Below are 18,621 nucleotides of genomic sequence, written 5' to 3'. Positions count from 1 at the left end.
AAGGGGGTTGCGGCGAAGGATCCGAAGTGGTTTCTTGAATGTGAAGGGGGTGGTTGGGCAGTTTAAGAAGATGCGGAGGGAGCGGAGCATTAAGAGTGATAAGAACAGCGATTTTGGGGATGATGATACGTACGACCGGCAGGACATTGACTCGGAGGATGGCGACGACGAAGATAACGAGGATGGGGAGGTGGCCGAAAAAGAACAGGCGGCACTAAGAGACATCATCACGTTCCCTGGGCGGCGCGGCTGAGAGATCTGGCGACGGTCAGCAGTTCCAGCGCGGAGGCGGTACCGACCTAGCTTACCGTCCGGCAACTACCAGGGGAGGTGGCGGGGGAGGCGGCGGGGGAGAGGGCTGGCAGCAGCAGCCTAGTCAGTCGTTTTTCAGCACGGGAGCCGGAGTTCTTGGGCCGGTGATGGTGGTGGTGGACAAGTCACCAGCCCCGGAACCAGGAGGTATCGCTGGCAGTGGTGGTAAAATGAACCCCTACCTCCTCACTAAACAGGCGATGCTAATCGTAGATGCAGGTGACAACGCCGCGATGGAGGGCCAGTACAACACTGCGTCGCCGGGTGGTGCAGGCTACGTAGACCAGAGCCGAGGCTTGGGTTGGGATGGAGGCCAGAATACATTTGAAGATGGGGGCGCGGCGAACGAGCAAGGGCATTTTGGCGCCAGAGGCTGGGACCAGGGCCAGCAGCCCGAAAGCGAGTATTACGAGGGGGTGCCTACCAGTCGTGGTTTACCCCAAGAGCAGCAAGACGGTGATGCGGAGGCCGTTGATATAGAGGGCGGAGGAAGATGACACGAGAGGGCGACGGAAGATGAACGAGAGGGCGAGGAGCGGAGAAGGCCAAGAGGAAGAAAACGACGAGGGAGAACATGCCGAGGGAAGAGAATGCCGAGGAAGAAAATGTTGAGGAAGAAAATGCTGAGGAAGAAAACTATGAGGAGGAGGAAGAGTAGGGGGATCTTTTCGGGGGCAAGTGCTGGCCGTTGGCAAGAGATACCGGCTTCGCTCACCAGTATATACTTATGCGTACAACGAGGTCTACCCGTACTTCTGAACTGTTCCAACTACTGGCGTGTTGGATGTGATTTGACAACGGGGGCGATCCGTCTGAGGAATCAATGGTAGACTCGAAACTGCACAGTGAGTGTAAGCTGGAGGAATAGCGGGGATGCAGGATCATTTTTCGGCATAACATATATGCGGACGAGTTGATCGACTCCATAATAGTCGTTTTGTAATTTCTTCACCATCCCGCCCTGTGCTTGTTTTTCAAGACTTGGATGTCTCTGCCATTCCATAGAAAGCCCGTTACCATGCCTCCGTCTCCATCCTCCTAGAAAAACTCCGACTACGGTCTGGTCAGCCTCACGTCACATTAACCCCTGACTAGCTCCCTTAAAAACCCTGCTTCTCAACCTGGGCCTTTGCGGCAGCAATGGTCGCGGCGGCATTGGGGTCCGCAAAGCCGCAGCCGTTCTTGCCGTTCTGGAACTGAGCAGCCTCGGCCGAGCAGACACCCACGCCGCTCGCGTCGGCACAGCAGCCGGAGCTGCAGTCAGCGTTGTTGACACACCCGCCCGTGATGAACTGCTGGCCGTTTCCTGCCCCGACGTTCTTGGCGCCCGCGTTGTTGGGGGTGATTTGGGCTGTGGCGGCGAGGGCGACTGTTGGTGTGAGTGATTGTCAAGGAGAGGAGGCCAAGGGGTGGGAGTTGGCTTACAGGTGAGGAGAGCAGCAATGGTGAGGCGGACCATCTTGAAGGTTGTTGGTGATGGTATTGTTGGGAAAAGTGTGTATTAAAATGAATTGATAATGTAAACTGCTCAACAGTGACGACGCCAGGCCGTGAGAATGAAGCTGAAGATCTGAGTTCGCTGAGCTGGATGATGAAAGAAGATGGGATGATAACGCGATTTGGTGCAGCTTGGATGCCTAAGATATAGCTCAGAAGAAAGCCATCATTAGCAACCTTCCTCCCGTCTCCTCGTAGATCCTTTCCTCTCGAGATGTTACTCCAGATCGCCGCGACCGAAATCGTCGCGGATCCCAGGTAGCAATTGGTGTAAGTCTGGATGAAGGGGACGGGTTATCATCAGCCGACGAACGAGACTGTTCCACCCGCCATCTCTAAACTAAGGCCCCACCATTTGTTCCTGCGCATTACCCGTCGCCGGCAAAGTGCTTGGACCGCTTTGTGAGGGCAATGGTTTGGGAGTGTTTGATCGCCTTGATGCTTGGGATGACGGGGGCTTGGCATTAAAAGGAGTTGGTTCATGGTTGATGCGAGACAAACCGCTAAACCAGGGTTTTTTCACGTGATTGTTAGAATCATTGATCAAGGGACATCTATGGGATGAATCAACTTGACAGAAATGTTGTGTGTGGTAGTGGCTGGCCTGCATACCACATACCCCTTTTCCACACCACCCCTGCACCACGGCCACCCACCCCCTTTTAATCTCAACCACAATACCAAACCATCACATACGACCATAGGCGGTATAAAACTCGGGATCCCGTCCGCTCTCCCCTCGATAAAATGCCGACCGCTGGATCAGTAGTTGGGTCGGTGACGACCAGCGAATCCCCAGTGTTGTATGTTTTTTTTTCTTTTTTTTCTTTTTGTGTTTCTTTCGAGCAGGTGCAAAGACACCTACTCCTTATGTCCAGTCAGAATTCAGCTGTGCTCAGTTTCACACTTTGACCACGTTCCCGCCGTAAAAGCCCTGAAGGTACTGTTGGCAAGAACCACGAGGGGTACTGCCTTTGGTTGTTAACGGCCCTTTCCTGATAAGTACCACCTACCATTAAATGTGGCCTGCCTTGGCGTTTCTGTTTGTAAAGTAACTGCCAGTCCAAGACACCAGAACTCCTGACCGATTAACCAAACCAAAACGTCTGCCATTCCTACACCCACATCAACACAGTCGATATAATCTACCATGCGGCTACAAATCGACATTTCGGACGCCGCCGTCGAGGAACATGAAGAGATCCACCAGCTTCACCTCTGGGGGTTTCAGACATCTCTTTGGAAGACCAGCTGTATGGTTTGTGGGAAGGATACAGGGCCGAGCAGGATTCGATGCATTTGTGGAGAGGGTGTGTTCTGCAGCCAGGAATGTCAACATGATTCCAGGGCCATCCCGCTGCCACAATGTGCTTACATAAAATACTGTCCTCTCAAAGATCGCCCGAGCAGCAACCATCGCCGCATCGGCGTTATCCAATCGGAGCCGCCTTGGCTCAAGCTCGTCTGGGCTGAAGTCAAGGATAGCCACCTCATCATCGATCACCCCACCTTCGATGATTTCTATGGAGGCTCCCAAGCTGGCTCGGTCTGGCTCGACCTTGCCGTAATCAATCCCGCCGTGGAGAGCGAGCCCTTTCGCAAGATTGGACACGGCCTTGCCATGGGTGCGGCAGCTTGATGACGCCCACAACTTACTGCTGCTTTGGCTAATCAATGATGGATAGGCTTCTCTTCGACCATGATGGACCCAGAAGCCGTGGTCGAAGCCAAATTGCGGAACGGGGGGCCTATAAGCGCCCTAAGGCCCGGCTATCAAGGGCAATGGCCTGGGCCACTCATCTTTTTCTGTTACGGTTACCCATTGAGCGACTATGTCAAAGTCGACCCAACCCAGTCGGACGACGTCGAACATGGCGCCGAGGGGAAGATGAGCAGCCTAGAGATTTGGACCGAGTTGGACACGATGCGTTACAAGAGCTTGCTCAGCGAACAGGAGTGCGTGGAAACACAGCTCCAGCGGAAGGGGAAGGAGGCGGCCAGTAAATCTGTAACCCCGAACGCCGGACCGGTTTGGAAATGGAAAGTCAAAGAACACGGCACGTCGATGAGGATCCTGGACCTTACGCACAAGGACCTCGTCGTGGTTTTCGACTACCTCGCCCTCTCACAACTTAACCCCAGCCTCCGCCTCCTCCGACCCTGGAACTCCAGGAACATCCACGCGATCCACGTCCAGGACCTCAACCACCCCGGCTACGGCATCAAAGACCTCTGCAACTACGTCCACCACCCCGACACCTACCAGGACAACGTCATGACGGCGTACTTCCCCAAAGTCGACGACCGCATCTCCCTCCGCGAAATCGTCGTCCCCCTCTACCTCCCCACGCACCCCGTCGTCGGCGCCTTCGCCGTCGGCCTCCCCTGGATGGCGTACTACTCGATGGACATCAACCCGCCGTTCCGGCAGGAGATCCCGGTCGCCCCCCGCTGGCCTCTTATGGAGCTGATGTGGACCATCGGCATCGACACGGTCGGGGCCCCCCACCTCGCCCTGCACGTGCCCACCTCGGCCTGCGACTCGGTCGTCCTCATGCACGTCGACGCCGCCCTCATCCACCCCCACCACGCCCGCGCCCTGTACAAGTACCTGCGCCATACTGACCCGCGCGAGTGGACGCGCCGGGGGCCGAAGGGCTTCGAGAGCTACTGGGCCGTGTATGCCAAGGTGGAGATGGTGGCGTGGGACAAGGTGCCGGATGTGTATGCCGCTGAGCCGCGTTCGCGCAGGATGGTGTCCGTTCAGGGGAATGATGAGATTGGGATGGTGATGGCGCATTTGACGCTGGAGGGGTTGGAGAAGGAAAGCCCGCAACGGAGGGAGGAGATTGCCATGGTTAAGCGGGAGATGTTTGATGTTATATGTGAATACCGCGAGGCGCCGCCGGGGAGGCATTTCGGGACTGACTGACGTGTAGTTAGGGGGTGTGTGGTGGTGTTTAGGCATCGGATCAGGAAACTAGAGCTAGAAATTATCACTTATGCAAGGGTCAAGACTAGACATCGTATGTGCTTGGAAAAGAGACGAGCGTGGGGAATGATAGGCCCTGAAATTCCATAAATCGACGGTCAAATCCCCCGAACTGGGCTGGCCATTTCCGATTTCTGGGGAGTTAAGGAATCCCCGGTAAATAAAGTACCAGAGCACACAGCAAGAAAGCACTCTCGAGCATCGAATTTTGCATGTGTGCTCCCATCCAGCTAGTTATCGGAAGTAGGACTACCGTGTGGTATAGGGTGCTGTCCTGGGAGTTGTCGTGGAGGCAAAAGCAAAGGGGATTCGAGCACCTGTCACTTGGAGAAAGAAACCATCACCGCATTGGAGACTTTTCCTAAACCTTGTCCCTACATGCGGACAACTGCTCGTTTCGTCGAGAGGCTCATCATTTATCTGCAATAATTGAGTCGTTTTAAAATAAAGCGGCCTGGTGTTGTTTAATCTGGGGGTGAAAAGCTCGGGTAGTTCAGGTGAGATATCTCTTAGTGTTGGCCTTTTCCTCCGGCCAACGACCCCTTTCCGAATGCATGTCAACAAACCCCCCGTCAGACTCCGCCCTGTGCCCCTGAACCCCGGCGAGAGCACCGCTTATTAATTCCCTACCTTTGGTGGAGTGGACGTTAACTAGCTTTGTCACATCCCGAGCGGGCACGTGCGAAGGAGACGCAACCCCGCATTATTCTCGGCTTGACCCTTGCGTCGCGGCTTGCAGCGAGAGGAGAGAGCAAGGGAAGACCCCCCAAGCGCCCCAACCTCGACAAAAGTCCCCGTCCCGCCATCCAGGGTGTGAACGCCCAGCAAGGAAACCCGTGACGTGACAGCCGAGACACGGCCAGCGAGGGGTAAAACGACAAGCGGCAGCATGCCATGGCCGAGGAACTGCCTCTTTGAGCAGGACGGACGCATGCTTGGGAGAGCACAGCGGTTCGATACGCAAAGACCAGGGACGAGGCAGGGGACTTAATTTATCCCACTATTGATGCTGATGCTTATCGGGCTGGATGCAGTGCGCCATGGAACGTTTCAAGACTCGGAGGGTGGGGCTCGGCGATGGTTGGTGAACGGGGACGATCGGGGGGGGACTCAACTTACTGTGTCGGTATGGAGACCAGCACGGAGCGACGGAACGATCGGGCATGTCGTCGGCGCCGAACTCTCGTCAACTCGAAACTTCAGAAGCTCGGCTTGTCCAGACCTTGATTCCTATAGCTGCCGGGTTATCGCGAGGGCGAAAGTTGACTGGCCGGATCGTCTAACTAGTCGCCCTCCACCGTAAACATGACGGCTCGTCTCGGGCTGGCGCATGCGGGGTTTTCCGAGCCCATCTCTCGCCGAGGGCACCATCGAAGCGGATGGGCCATGCCGCTCCGCAAAAACGGCTGGTTAATGTGGCAGGCAGGAGGTGGCGAGGCGCAAGTGGTCAGGAGACCGACCACGACAATCCTCGCAGCTTGTTCCTGGCCGGACACCGGATCCCATCCTGTCGGTTCTTGCTTGGCTGTCAGCTTCGAACCACCACCACCAACTCAAAAGGCCGGCGGAAATCCGACCGCTGGTTTCGGTGAGACATGAGCAGTCAGGTCCACAAAGTGCCGGTTCCGACAGATGGCCCCAGTCCATCTGGCCACGTCGTCGATATATATTCGACGTCGTTTGCACGCCCACAACATCGTTAGACCACAGGCTGAGCATGCATCTGACGGGCCCGTGTGGCTGTCACCTGGCCGCGACACCGCCTTGCCCATGCAGGTCGCGCAAAACAGACATCGTCATATTTCGTACCGCTCGTCAGTTCAGGAACCCTGACTGCCTTTTTTTTTTTTTTTTCTGCTTCTGTTCTCCCTTTTCTTGTGCGCCGTGAGATTTCACCCTGGTAACCTCCGATCCTCCTCCTCTCGGTACATGCCGAGGGCAAGCCCTGGGATCTCCAAACTGTGAAAAGCCACGAAACACAGCTGGAGCAGAGACCGAGACCCTTCAGGCTGCTGAATGGAACGCCGTTTCCAAGCGAAGCCCCGCTGTTGCTTTCGGGGCGTGTGGGCCTCCACTGAGCCCCCATGATGACGCAATGTGTTGGCGGTGTCAGGAACCCCACCACCTTCGCACAAAAACACTGTCACCGCTGATCAGCGCGGCGTGATAATGGAATGCCAGCCCGGTATCTCCCTTGATTGTGTTTGTGTGTTTGATAGTGTACAACCCTCAAGGTAAAAACAGAACACAACACCCTCTCGTCGAGACAACCTACCCTCCTGTGTTGTAACTATCGGGTTGCGTTCCCGACTGACACACCCTTCCATAACTATTTGGATTGTCGCACTCAGCTCGGTGTTTCGTTTGTTGATAGTGAGAGACGGGAGTTTTTGAAGCGCTTGGGGCGTGGGCGCCCCGGGCCCCTTTCCGGACCGATTTGCCCTTTGCGTCCTGTGCGCTTACTTGGGGTGTGGACCCCACTACAAAGGGCGACTTTCAGGTACCCGAGCAGGTGCAGCTGCATTCAACAGCCAGGTACCCGAAGGCGGCATCTGCGCGATGGACTGGTAGGCAGGGCAAGCAAAGGCACAAAGGCCCGGAGCGGAGCAGGACACCGACGACTGGGAGCGGCTCTCGGACATGCAGCATGATCCGACTTGCTCTTTCGATTTGGCTCAAGACGCTTAGGCAGCTTGCTTTGTCGGATGGCGCAACTCTTCCCGCACCCCGTCGGGTGTTTTCGTATGGACTTGCCACATCGTTCTTTTCGTCTTTTTTCGTCCTTTTCGTCGAGCAGCTTGAGAGTCAGGCCACTGTGCTTGTGATCTCGCTAATGTCAGGCGAGAAATGAGGGGTTAAGGTGGCGATTAGGCAGTCGAAGCGTCATCAAGAAAGGCTCAAGTCATCGTTGACATCGGGCTGCTGGTTGTTCATCGATGACGGGTTGCTGTCTAGAAGCAGCTTTCATGGATACAGGGCCTTCGCCGAGGTGGGGAAGCCCAACCTCTTATTGACGCTAATCCCGATGCGGTGTGCTTCTGCCCCTCCTTGAGAATGGATGAAGGCGGGGGTGACTCTGGCAGTTTCCATCAAGAACGCAAGCAGGAACCTGGACCATCAAGAACGCAAGCAGGAACCGAATTTTCCCCGACGACCGAATCAGTAGCTCCAGCATTGTGAAGCCAACCTGCACTGCTTGCGGATTACGCATTTTCCTTTGCCTGAACAACGGGGCTTTTCTCTGTGTTTGACTTACGGCGTGTAAATCTCTTGAGGTCATTTCAGAGACGACATCGATTTGAGTCAAACTTGCAAGCCATCCTCAGCTACCATACGAATTATGGTAGAGAGTGTATATCCATGCCAGCGGGTTGCGAAACAAGCCCCCTCGTGTCTCCGCAGGGATAGTGGACTGGAGATGCATCGAGGGTGGTTGGTCCTGCAGGTCAGCAATCCGTCCGCAAGGGACGTGCCAAAAAAGCAAGCTCACGAGCCAACTACAGGCTCTCATGCGGACCGAGATCTGGTCCAAGACGCACACACACTGCATACGGCAAAGCCGCACTGAATCGCCTGCAATTCCAACGACTGGCTGGTTGGCCAGTGCACTCGATCAGGCCACTGGGTGGCCAAGGTACATCCTCTCAGGCATGGGAAGCCGGGTCCAGGCGGACGGGACAGAACACCGTTCCCTGCCATCTCTCGAGTGCTCACAGCGCATCCCCTGCTTCACATCCATGCTCACCTTGCCACGCCGGCTAGGTAGGTTGCCGCCCGCAAAGCCAGATCAGCCAGCCAGCGCCCCAGATCAGCCAGATCCCTAGGTAAATCAGCCACCAGCCAGAGCCCGAAAGGCGCCCGCTTTCCCTCGCAAAATCACCCGCAAACTACTGTCTGATTTAAAGTCCTTCCTCCTGGAACCCAACCTGCCCTGCTTTCCCTCCACACTTGGCATATTTTTCTCTTCCTCCGCCAATCTGCGGGAACATTGTTTGCTGTTGATCAGCTTCGCTTCGACTTCGCTTCAGCTTCAGCCCGTGCCTATAATCTCCACTGGCACTCCGGAACACCTGGAAGCTGTAGCTCCATTTGGCGTCGCCATCTTTTTATTTTTTATTTTTATTTATCACCACCCAGGAAGCAAACCCGCGCTTCCCATCGACCACTTTCCCCTTCCCCTTCCCCTTCCCTTCTTGATCCCGCCTCACGCCTCCCGCCTCTCCGCCAACTTTGAGGAAGCTTGGCTGGCCTTTGGCCCAAACACCTCCCCCGCACCCACCCCTGTCGGTTAGTCGTCTCAGCCTTGCCGCCCATTCCATATTTATTCCCCTCTCACCCCTGTTCCAGCACACCCATGGCTTCCTCCGAACACCACAAATTTGCAATGCCTTTCGCGTTCCGTCCTGTGAACAACCCGCCGCCAGCGGGAGAAGCTGGCCAAGAAATCTCGTCGCCATCGCCGATGACGCCACGGACGACCAGTGCGTCGGTACAATCTCCGAAGCCTCTTGACGAGGCCACGACACCCACTCGCGCGAGCTTTGGTACTAGCACGCTCGCATCACAAAAACCCCTCCCCACCTCACCTTTCCCCGAGTCAGTGCAGGTGCCGGAGTCCGCGGCGGGGCCTTCCAAGATGGTGCCGTCACACAACGCGAGCGCATCGAAGGGTTCGGACGATTCGGAAATGGGTGATTTGGATGGCGAGGAGCATGCCGGCGATAACGGAGCCGGTTCTGATGCCGAAAGCGCCAATGGCGACGGGTCCAAACCCAAGAAGAAGAAGGCGCAGCGCTTCTATTGCACCCGCCACCCGCCGTGTACGCTGAGCTTCACCAGGAGTGAACATTTGGCGCGGCATATCCGGTAAGAGCCCACCTTCAGCATTTCACCCCAAACCTGTCACTGACCCTAGGGACCGCAATTCAGCAAACACACGGGTGAACGGCCCTTCCAATGCCACTGCTCCCGACGCTTCTCGCGCCTCGACAACTTGAGGCAGCACGCCCAGACGGTACACGTCAACGAGGATATCCCGGCGGACTCACCCGCTGCTACCGGGACGCGATTTCAGAGGCAGATCAGGACGGACAGAGTACGGCCGTCTGGCAGAGCTCGAGCTTCGACCGCGGGTAGTGTCGGGCCTGCGGGCCGTGGGCATTCCAAGTCATTGTCCACGTCGAGCATCGCAACTGTGAGCTCACTTGCCTCCGGCTACAGTGTGACTGACACGCGCCGCCGGCCGCCACCGCTTGTTATGGCGGATCCTCGATCCCGAATCCCACTCGAATCGTACCGTGGGAACGATGGGCCGTATTACAGACCGCCCTCGCCGGGTGACTTCAGTACACCCACTTCCTCGACTTTCTCGACCGGGACCGGCCAAAACAGCCCCCGGTGGGGGCCCGTGATATCGCCCGGCACCCCTCACAGCCGATCGCACAGCATGTATGCTGTCGGGCCTAGAACCCCCGGCCGCCGCCTCAGCGTACCGTCGGGCCACAATCCATTCCAGTCGCCCCATGGCCCAGGCGCCAGGGTCCCAGGGTTCTATACCAACACAGCGCTCAACTCGTCGAATGCAGGCGCGCTCTCGTCCCAAAACACCTTGTTGGCCTCGCCAACTTCATCCACGCAAACATGGTCGCGGAGGGATTCCACGTCGTCGGCGACTGATGAAGCCTGGCGTAGACGCACTTGGCACCCGGATACACGCGATTATAACGGGACAAGTCGATTAAGCCAGGTCCTTACTCCAACTCAGATTCCACCCGATCCCATCCTGCTACCCGCCCCGCGGCCGACGATCCAGCAACAACAGCCGATGCGCCTTCCAGGGATCGCGTCCTTTGACGAGATCTCAAGTCGTCAGCCTTTTGACGAGATCTCAAGACGTTTGCCCCCGCCTCGCAACCCATCCCCAATGATGGTTGACACAGAAGCCCCCAGGCGGTTCCCGCAGTATCCAACCGTTGTTGAGCCCGCTGCAGAGAGCCAACACAGACCCGCTCCGCAGTGGGGTACGGACCTGAATCGCGGTTTGGACCGGCTGGAGATCAACATGCCGCCCACAGATACCGCAGGAACATGGGCGAGCGAGGCGAACCAAGCCCTCTCTGCCCGCGCCGAGCAGGCCCCGGTAAGCTTTGAGCGCGAGGCCAACCTCATGCCCCAACTTCCTTCCCTGATGCCGGGTGTTTTCCCATATCAGGTTCCCGCTCGCCATCAGCACACCATGTCTGCCCCATCTCCCAACGCAGCTCGTGAATCGAGGCGCCACGGCTGGCACAACGGGCCAGTCCCGATCCGCCACGCTGGGGAAACCATCCACGAAGGCCGACCACCCCATGTTGACCGAATTGTGCATCCCAACGTCAGCACATTTCGGCCCTTCCCCCCTCGTGAAGACGAGACTTATACCTATACCAAACCGCCACCGGTAGAACGAATGGACAGAGCCGAGCGGATCGACCGGATGGAACAAATCCCCGAGCGGTCGCCGAATCAGACGGGGGACGCCGATCAACTGAAGGGCCTCGAAGCGCTGGTGGCCGTTGCAACAGGCGATCGCTCCATGCCGAATACGTACCGAAAGTAACACCCGCCATACTCTCTGTATCCCTTTTCTCTTTTTCATTTCTCTCTTTTCCCTTTTCCCCTTTTCTCTTTTTCTGTTTTTTTCCTCTTTTTTTCCGGTCATACATTCGCGGGTGGACACACGATCCCTCGCCTTGCATACGATAGATACCACTCCGCGCCAACCTTCTTGCATATTTTGGGTAGGGGTGGGGGGCAATATTTCCGGTCGGCGTTGAACTAGACTGGTTCGGGTTTTCCTTTTTCTCTCCATCTTTATGACGAATCTTTCTCATCATCTCATCATCTCGTCACGACGAAACGACATATGGCTCCAGACCATGGGATACCCACTCTCAATTTAGTTCGCGCGGCTTTGGATGATTTTGGAAACGGGGTTTCGGATTTTTGCATCGATGGGATTTCCTTACGGGTTTCGCTGGGCTGGGCAGGATATAGCGGCATGATTTGTGAGCTGGCCGCAAGGTGACTCGTGACGACCCCACGAACTCCGACTTTGGACTCGCATGGCCGTCTCGATATGGACGGGTGGACGGGGTGGATGCATGTGATGAGACGGGCTTTGGAAGATACCCCTGGGAAGCAAGGATGGCAGGAAAGGAAGGACCGAAACACTCTTCTCTTGTCGAGCGTGATGTTACTTCGTCACTCTTGACTGCTACCAATTCTGGCGTTTTGGCTTAGTGGAGAATATATTTAGTTTTGGTTCTACGATGCGTTCAGTCCCGTGTTGTGTGTTGTGTCCTTGCCCCCGTTTCACCTCATCGATCTTGGATACGCCTACGCTACCCAGTCGCAAAACTAGAGTAGGATACGGTCCCAACTGAGGCGGAGTGGACGTTGGTCATGAAACAGCACTCTCGTCAGATCTCTCGTCGAGTCCCCACCGCTTCACAGGTCCAGAGTGGCACATCGCCCCAAACATACAACCCGAGCGAAGCGACTATGATGCGGATGTCATGGATGAAACGCACTCACACATGGGCTACAATGAACGGCGACTTGGCAGATGTAAATGGAAGGGGAAGCCTCCTGGAACTCGTCCATACACAAACCCGTTCATGTTTAGTTCTGGCAGGCAATAAGCCATAAGTTACCTAGTTGTCTCGACGAAACAGTCAACTCATGGCTTTCTACTCTATAATAATCTGATCTAGCCGGTATTCTGTTGAAGCAACACTAAAGAACGAGGCGGAAGAGGAGGGCCTTTGACAAATGGTGACGTTGATGGTCATGTGATTCTTCTGCATTGACTGTATTACAATGAACTAACTATTGACGTTCAAGTACGTTCTGAAGGAATCATGCTTTGCTGTGATATCCAAAATCTACGCCGGTCCCTATCTCCAAGATGTGGGAGGTTATATATACAAAGAGGGGCGTTAGTCGGCCTGTATGTGCGTGAGGCATCCTCCCGCTTTTGGTGTCTTGTACATGGTGTCTGACAGGATTTGCCGTCGTGGTATTATGCAGATCCTCGACATTGTTCTGAGCGATGCCGCTATCCGCTCAATCGAGGCTTGCTGTTTGCGCCGCGGCGCCAGCACTCCGCATTCCTGCGATCCGTTTGGGCGCAGGGACAGGTCGTTGCCCGCCGGCCGGGTAGCGGCAATGGTTGTCCTCGTCCAGCTCGAAGCCGCTCGAACTGGTGGGGCCGTCAACTGTGTTGGCAGGTTGCTGACTGCGCAGTCTCATGTTTCCCGCATTTAGTCGGGTCGAGTACGTGGCTGGTTGTTGCCTGCGGCCGACTCAGACATCCAGCATACTTCTAATCTGCTGGGGTGGCTGGTTGGTCGACGTAGTCGACTGGCCACTCAGGCTCCGCGCTACGTTTTGGGGTTGAGAGTTGGGAGCCGGGCGCGTACCCCCGACCGTATCCGTGTAGGATGGTGGTGGCGGGCCGTCCATCATTAACTCGGCACGCCGTCGGGCCGTTGCAGCAGCAGAACCCTGCGCAGCCTCGGGGAATAATAACCCGGCAGCAAGTTCCGCGGTACGCTCTTGCCGCCTCCTGTCGGATCTTCCCGTGTACGGCTCGACGGGCGGACTTGTCACTCGGGGAGAGGCAATCGGTGGCGGGGACACGGGTGTCATCTCGACAGGCTCGTCAGCTCCTTCAGTACGGGTGGTACCGCTGGTTTGCCCGGTTGCCTTTGTTCCGTGAATTTCGCGGACGTTGCGCATCAAGCGCTCGCGCATGCCCTCGTTGGGGTCCATGTATTCGCCATTGATGCGCTGCCACCACGACGGTTTGAAGACGAGACCCATCTCACGGTTGAGTGCTTGCGTACGCACGCGGCGCTGGCGCTGCAGTTCACGGTCTTCGTTGGGGTTGAAGAAGCCGAAAAGGGCTTGGATCCAAACAATGAGGAGCGCAGGGGTGTAGCCACCCGCGTAGATGGCCGCGTTCAGACCGCCGACCTTGAGAGGGCTGTAGTCGAAGTGAAAGGCCACCAAGCCCTGGTATGCAATGACAGCCGCCGCTAACGGCATGATAAGAGCAAAGCGGAGCGGGGTGTACCGGACGAAACCGATGATGCGGTTGAAGATACCTCGGTTGCGCGGGCAATAATACTTGATTGAGTGTCTCAGCGAGAAGGCGGTTATTAGCCAGCACACGGCCAGGAGGAAAGCGGCGGCTTTGAAACGAGCGTCTGTCGCGGTGGGCTCGGCTTCGTCGATCGTCTGCTGAGGGTAGCGCTGATGCTGGATAGCCGTCCAGTTCCGGGGTACGATCATGAAAAAATTCTGCGTGGCGTTCAGTCAGTTCCAGCGCTTGAACCAGGGTCACGCAAGAGGGGAACGTACCAGCCAGAGGAACAGATAGGCAAGCAACGGCAGATAAAATTCGACTCTGGACCTCCTGTCGTCGTCTCGCAGCGAAAAGGGATCGGGGTCGATAAACTGCCGCTCCATCCAACTCCCCCAATGGCGCACAGCCTCCCAGACCAGCGCGACAGCGCCGATTTGCATGAGATACCAGAAGAAACTTGTCAGGATGACGGGCAGTTCGGGCAGAAAATAACGGTCGACATCCACCGAGACGAGCAGACTGATCATAGCAGTTGCGCACACGAAGGAGCCCCAGTACCACTGCCACCGCCTCCCGATGGGGTAGAAGCGCTTCTCTGCGGGAAGATGGAGCTTGCCGTGCTTATTGAGACAGACGATGGTCATGACCAGAGCGATGCCGAACAGGACGGCATAGGCGATGGCGATACCGCCGCGCACCGCGATGCGTTCCGTCGGCGACCAACACCATGTTGCATTAAGGAAGGTGCCGTTCGGGAGAAGGTATGAGGGCGCGTAATGGGCGAAGGTTAACAGACACCACGAGCCATTGGACAAGGAGCCGTTGGAGTAGAGGGTGTAGTTCCAATGGTCGAGGGTCGTCAGGTTCAAGTGAACATTGTTGATTAGGGTGTCGGTCGCATTGTCGCCCGGGGGAAAGGAGAGGGCTTCGCGGGCCTGCAACAGGGCCATTGTTGGAACGGTGCGTTGCGAGAACAGTGGACGATAATATATAACGGCAGATGAAAGAATCGGTCGGTCGAGGAATCGGTCGGGCGCCCGGGAGTCGAGGGATCGAATATCGAGTCGAGCAACCTCGAGCAATTGCACTGGCCTTTGCCGTCGCGTCCAAGTTAGCACATCGCGGGCATCGGGGGACGGGCCAGGCTTTCAGTCCGAGATCAGGAAGATCAAGACTCGAGTCGGGAAAAGCCGTGGCAGTGCAATTGGCGAGTCGATTGGATTGTTGCAGCGATTTGCTGATGAACCTCCGCTGCTTCCGGCAATTTGTGGTCAGAAAGTTTAATCACTCATTTGAAGTGGGGACATCGCGAGTTCCAAGAAAACACACTGTGCTATTCCCACGCATACGAAATACGATGAGGTCTACGGCAACAGTACGAATCAATTGCTGCTTATAGCTTCCCCCTTCAATATTAAATGCAACCACGGAAGATATTAGAGTTGATCTCGCTGAGGCTGTCGAAGAAAGAACGGCCAGGTCGTATCGTTGCCCCCACAACAGAAGTCGAGTTGCGCAAAAATCTACCCACACAGTGATGACCTCACTGGCGGCAGCACCATAAACTCCCCGGCCGGGCCTAAGGCGCCAGTTCGCCAGCTCGCGGGGAAGCGGATGCCGAGCTGCAGGTGAAAACCCCACTGAAAACGGCGGAGCTTCATGGCCAGGGTTGCGTCCCGACGATTTGGCCTTTGTGGGTCTTGGCACCACTGTGACACCCACCACACCACACAAGCACGCACACCACGCCGCACATCACCCCAACCTTCAAAGTAAACAAAACCCGCCCGCCAAAAATGAGCAGCGCTCCCATAACCCCCACCGGCCCCGCGGCCAACAACCCCGACGAGCCCTCCTACATCGACTACGAAGCCTTCCTCGACCCCTCCTTCACACCGTCCTCCTTCGCCAACACCCTCGTCCTCGCCACCAACAACGCAGCCGACACCCCGCTCGATCTCTCCACTCCCCTCTCGCGAGTCCTCTTCGACATCCAAGAAATCGACTCCCACATCGACCAGCTCACCACGCGCTCCGCCCTGCCCCTGCTCACGCACACCTCCACCCACGCCCACGCCAGCGCGCACATCCTCAGCACCCTCACCTCGCAAATCGCCGCCCTCAACGCCAGCCACGCCCAGCTGACCCGCGAGGTCACCCAGAAACACGCCGAGGCCGACCAGGTGCGCGCCGTCGCCGCCCGCCTCTGGGACGCCCTGCGCCTCGCCCGCGCCGTCGCCCGCGCCCTGCACCTCGGCCGCCAGCTCGAGGCCCAGCATGCGGAGCTGACGGGGTTGGCGGCCACCGCGGGAGCGGGGGTGGCGACGGTGAGTGCGGCGTCGTTGAGGGGGCGGGAGGATTACAGGGCGTTGGTGCGCTGCGCGCATACGTTGTTGGCGTTGGGGGGGGTTGTTTGCGGGGGTCGGGGTGGTGGGTGCGGAGGGGTATGGGTTGGAGAGGGTGGCAGTGGTGAAGGGGTTGAGGGAGGGGGTGGTGGCGCCCGTGGAGAGGGCCGTCAAGGAGACGGCGGAGAGGGTGGTGAGGGAGTTCTCAATGGGGAGTGCTACCGGTGGGGCGGCGACATACGCGCAGTCGGAGGAGGTGAGGACGAAGACGGTGGCCGCGCTGACGGCGCTGTATTTGTTGACCCCGCCGCCGCCGGAGGGGTTAGGGAAGGGGGCCGGTGAACGGTGGGTGCCGACGCTGATGCTGCAGGCGCTAGAGGTTTATTTGAGGTCCGCGCTGCAGAGCAGCATCGCGGGCTTGTCGCGGGCGCTGGCGACGCTGCCGAGCCTGGATAGGACACTGGCGGAGGTGAGCGCGCGGTGTCAGAATGTGGTGGCGCTAGAGGCTGTTCTGGAGGGGACTAAGGCGCCTGTGCACCCGCTACTGCAAGGGAAACACGCGGAGCAAGCGAGCGGGAATCTGCTGCAGCCGCTGCTGGCGTACCTAGAAACGGGGTCGCTGGCGAGTTACTTTTGGCGGACCATGGCTGGCAGTATGGCGCCGAGGGTGCAGGAGATTATCTCGAAAGGGGGAGTTTCTGCACGGACACTCAAAACAAACCGGCAAACAGTGGGCGAGGCCATCAAGGAGTGTGTGGCACGGGGGAGTCAGCTACCAAGTGCGGTTGCTGCGGCCGCGAAGGGGCAGGGGAGAGGCACCGAGGTTGACTCTAGTGGGAAACATTGGGAGCGGGAGGTGGCTGTCATGGTGGGGAGTATTGTCAACAACCTTGGGAGGTGATGCCGTCAAAGGCGCCGAGACCCGTTCCAACGCAACAAGGGCGCTGAAATTAATACACGTTCGAGGCAAGCTTCGTTCTCAGCATGGCCTTTCTAGTGCTCTATTGGTGACCAACTGAGCACCTCAACCATCCATCCCACCCGAGCCACCCGCGATAGATATCGGGTCTCTGTGCCGTTGCTTCCGTGCGCCTCACTCGAACAAAATACGGACAACTCCATCCATCAAATTCCAGCGAGCCGACGAGACGCGGATGCAGCCTCCTCCTTCGTCCTATCCTACACAGCCCACCTCTCCCCGCATCCCCGCTTGTTATCTGCCGACTCTAGCCCAGACTTGTCCAAATGCTCCCCAATCCCCAATTCTTCCCCGCATTTAGCAACCAGAGGAAGGAGAATGCACCGCCCCGCGAACTGGACGTTAATCGAGTTGTGGGGTTAACGGCAATAAATCAACGGCCCCGGTGGTGACCTGCAGGACCAAAATAGCGCTATCGTCTGACCTGCATATGGACCTACCGCACTCTCGATCCACAACCACAATCCCAAGGACCAGTTTGTCACGGTGGTCTTGGCCCGACCGAATGCGGGGGGAGGGGAACCGGGAACCGAGATATATCGGGACGGCCCCCAACGGGGAGATATTGTCAGAAGAAGGGGGATATTGTAATATAACTGGGAGGTCGTACCTCGCGCCTCCTAATCCTTCCCGAACCAACAACCCACAAACCAACACCTAAACAACTCACCATACAAGCACATCACCATGGCCGACCCAGCCCCCAAACCCAAACGGCCCTTCTCTAAAGTCAGCCTCCCTCCCTCTCTCGACGGTCTCTGCGAACCGCAGTTCTTCAGGGGTCAGCTGGCTGCGAGATATAGCACAATGGCCCGGGATATCCGCCCCAGGTACTCCGTAGTCGTACATGCGCTCCCGACACACTGACCTCTCGCAGACGCGGCGATGCAGGAGCTCCGCAAAGTGCTGCCGGATCTGTGGATACGGGGAGTCGATTCCCAGGAGGAAAAGCGACGCCCCAATTTTCGATTGCTCCGAGGTGGCAGTGTCGGGGAGCACCGGAGGGTACGGGCGCAGGGCGGGGTTGGCACCGTACATCAGAAGGGCCACGACCGTCATCCCGATCAGCTGCCCACCGTCGGGGAGCCCGTCGGCCCACCGATGCACATCGTAGTTCGCCATGACCTTGTACAAGATGGTGGCGCCGGTACGACTACGTTGGTCGGGGTCGGCACCGCGCTCTAGCAGCCGGTGGACGATCGAGGGGCACAGGCACAGGGCGGCCTGCTCTAGCGCAGTGTATTCGATGCCGCGGATGGTTGACACGACGGCGTCGGGATGCAACATGTGGTTTACTAGTTCCGTGGCAACATCGGCTTGGCGATGGGTGATCGCTAACGATAAGGGGGTCACCGGGTTGGCGTCG

The 18,621-nt window shown here is 57.3% G+C and overlaps 7 protein-coding genes across 7 annotated transcripts in view; 4 read left to right on the top strand and 3 right to left on the bottom strand.

The window, feature by feature from the left end:
* CHGG_00104 (uncharacterized protein) overlaps positions 1 to 809 on the top strand; it is a gene marked incomplete at both ends in the record, with an annotated part of 5,812 nt that extends 5,003 nt beyond the window's left edge. The window contains one exon of the mRNA XM_001219324.1: positions 257 to 809. Within this exon, the coding sequence (XP_001219325.1) occupies positions 257 to 809 (553 nt within the window). The remainder of the gene's footprint in view (positions 1 to 256) is intronic.
* A 603-nt stretch (positions 810 to 1,412) lies between these two features.
* CHGG_00103 (uncharacterized protein) lies at positions 1,413 to 1,771 on the bottom strand (the record flags this gene model as incomplete). The annotated part of the gene is made up of 2 exons (XM_001219323.1): positions 1,413 to 1,681; positions 1,738 to 1,771. 2 exons carry the CDS (start codon positions 1,769 to 1,771, stop codon positions 1,413 to 1,415), a joined length of 303 nt encoding a protein of 100 aa, XP_001219324.1.
* Positions 1,772 to 2,959: 1,188 nt separating this feature from the next.
* On the top strand, positions 2,960 to 4,741 carry CHGG_00102 (uncharacterized protein; the record flags this gene model as incomplete). Its single annotated transcript, XM_001219322.1, has 3 exons — positions 2,960 to 3,119; positions 3,207 to 3,434; positions 3,495 to 4,741. The coding sequence occupies 3 exons, from the start codon at positions 2,960 to 2,962 to the stop codon at positions 4,739 to 4,741; spliced, it is 1,635 nt and encodes a 544-aa protein (XP_001219323.1).
* Positions 4,742 to 9,155: 4,414 nt separating this feature from the next.
* Positions 9,156 to 11,399, top strand: CHGG_00101 (uncharacterized protein; the record flags this gene model as incomplete). The annotated part of the gene is made up of 2 exons (XM_001219321.1): positions 9,156 to 9,667; positions 9,731 to 11,399. The coding sequence occupies 2 exons, from the start codon at positions 9,156 to 9,158 to the stop codon at positions 11,397 to 11,399; spliced, it is 2,181 nt and encodes a 726-aa protein (XP_001219322.1).
* Positions 11,400 to 13,147: 1,748 nt separating this feature from the next.
* On the bottom strand, positions 13,148 to 14,881 carry CHGG_00100 (uncharacterized protein; the record flags this gene model as incomplete). Its single annotated transcript, XM_001219320.1, has 2 exons — positions 13,148 to 14,146; positions 14,207 to 14,881. 2 exons carry the CDS (start codon positions 14,879 to 14,881, stop codon positions 13,148 to 13,150), a joined length of 1,674 nt encoding a protein of 557 aa, XP_001219321.1.
* An 846-nt stretch (positions 14,882 to 15,727) lies between these two features.
* Positions 15,728 to 17,177, top strand: CHGG_00099 (uncharacterized protein; the record flags this gene model as incomplete). The annotated part of the gene is made up of 2 exons (XM_001219319.1): positions 15,728 to 16,258; positions 16,374 to 17,177. 2 exons carry the CDS (start codon positions 15,728 to 15,730, stop codon positions 17,175 to 17,177), a joined length of 1,335 nt encoding a protein of 444 aa, XP_001219320.1.
* A 744-nt stretch (positions 17,178 to 17,921) lies between these two features.
* On the bottom strand, positions 17,922 to 18,542 carry CHGG_00098 (uncharacterized protein; the record flags this gene model as incomplete). The annotated part of the gene is made up of 1 exon (XM_001219318.1): positions 17,922 to 18,542. One exon carries the CDS (start codon positions 18,540 to 18,542, stop codon positions 17,922 to 17,924), a length of 621 nt encoding a protein of 206 aa, XP_001219319.1.
* Between the last annotated feature and the right edge of the window lie 79 nt (positions 18,543 to 18,621).

This window comes from Chaetomium globosum, genomic scaffold, assembly GCF_000143365.1.
Source record: "Chaetomium globosum CBS 148.51 scaffold_1 genomic scaffold, whole genome shotgun sequence".
In the NCBI taxonomy this organism is placed as follows: domain Eukaryota; kingdom Fungi; phylum Ascomycota; class Sordariomycetes; order Sordariales; family Chaetomiaceae; genus Chaetomium; species Chaetomium globosum.
Note: the sequence above shows the minus strand (reverse complement) of the source record. Positions and strands in the feature narration are given on the sequence as shown.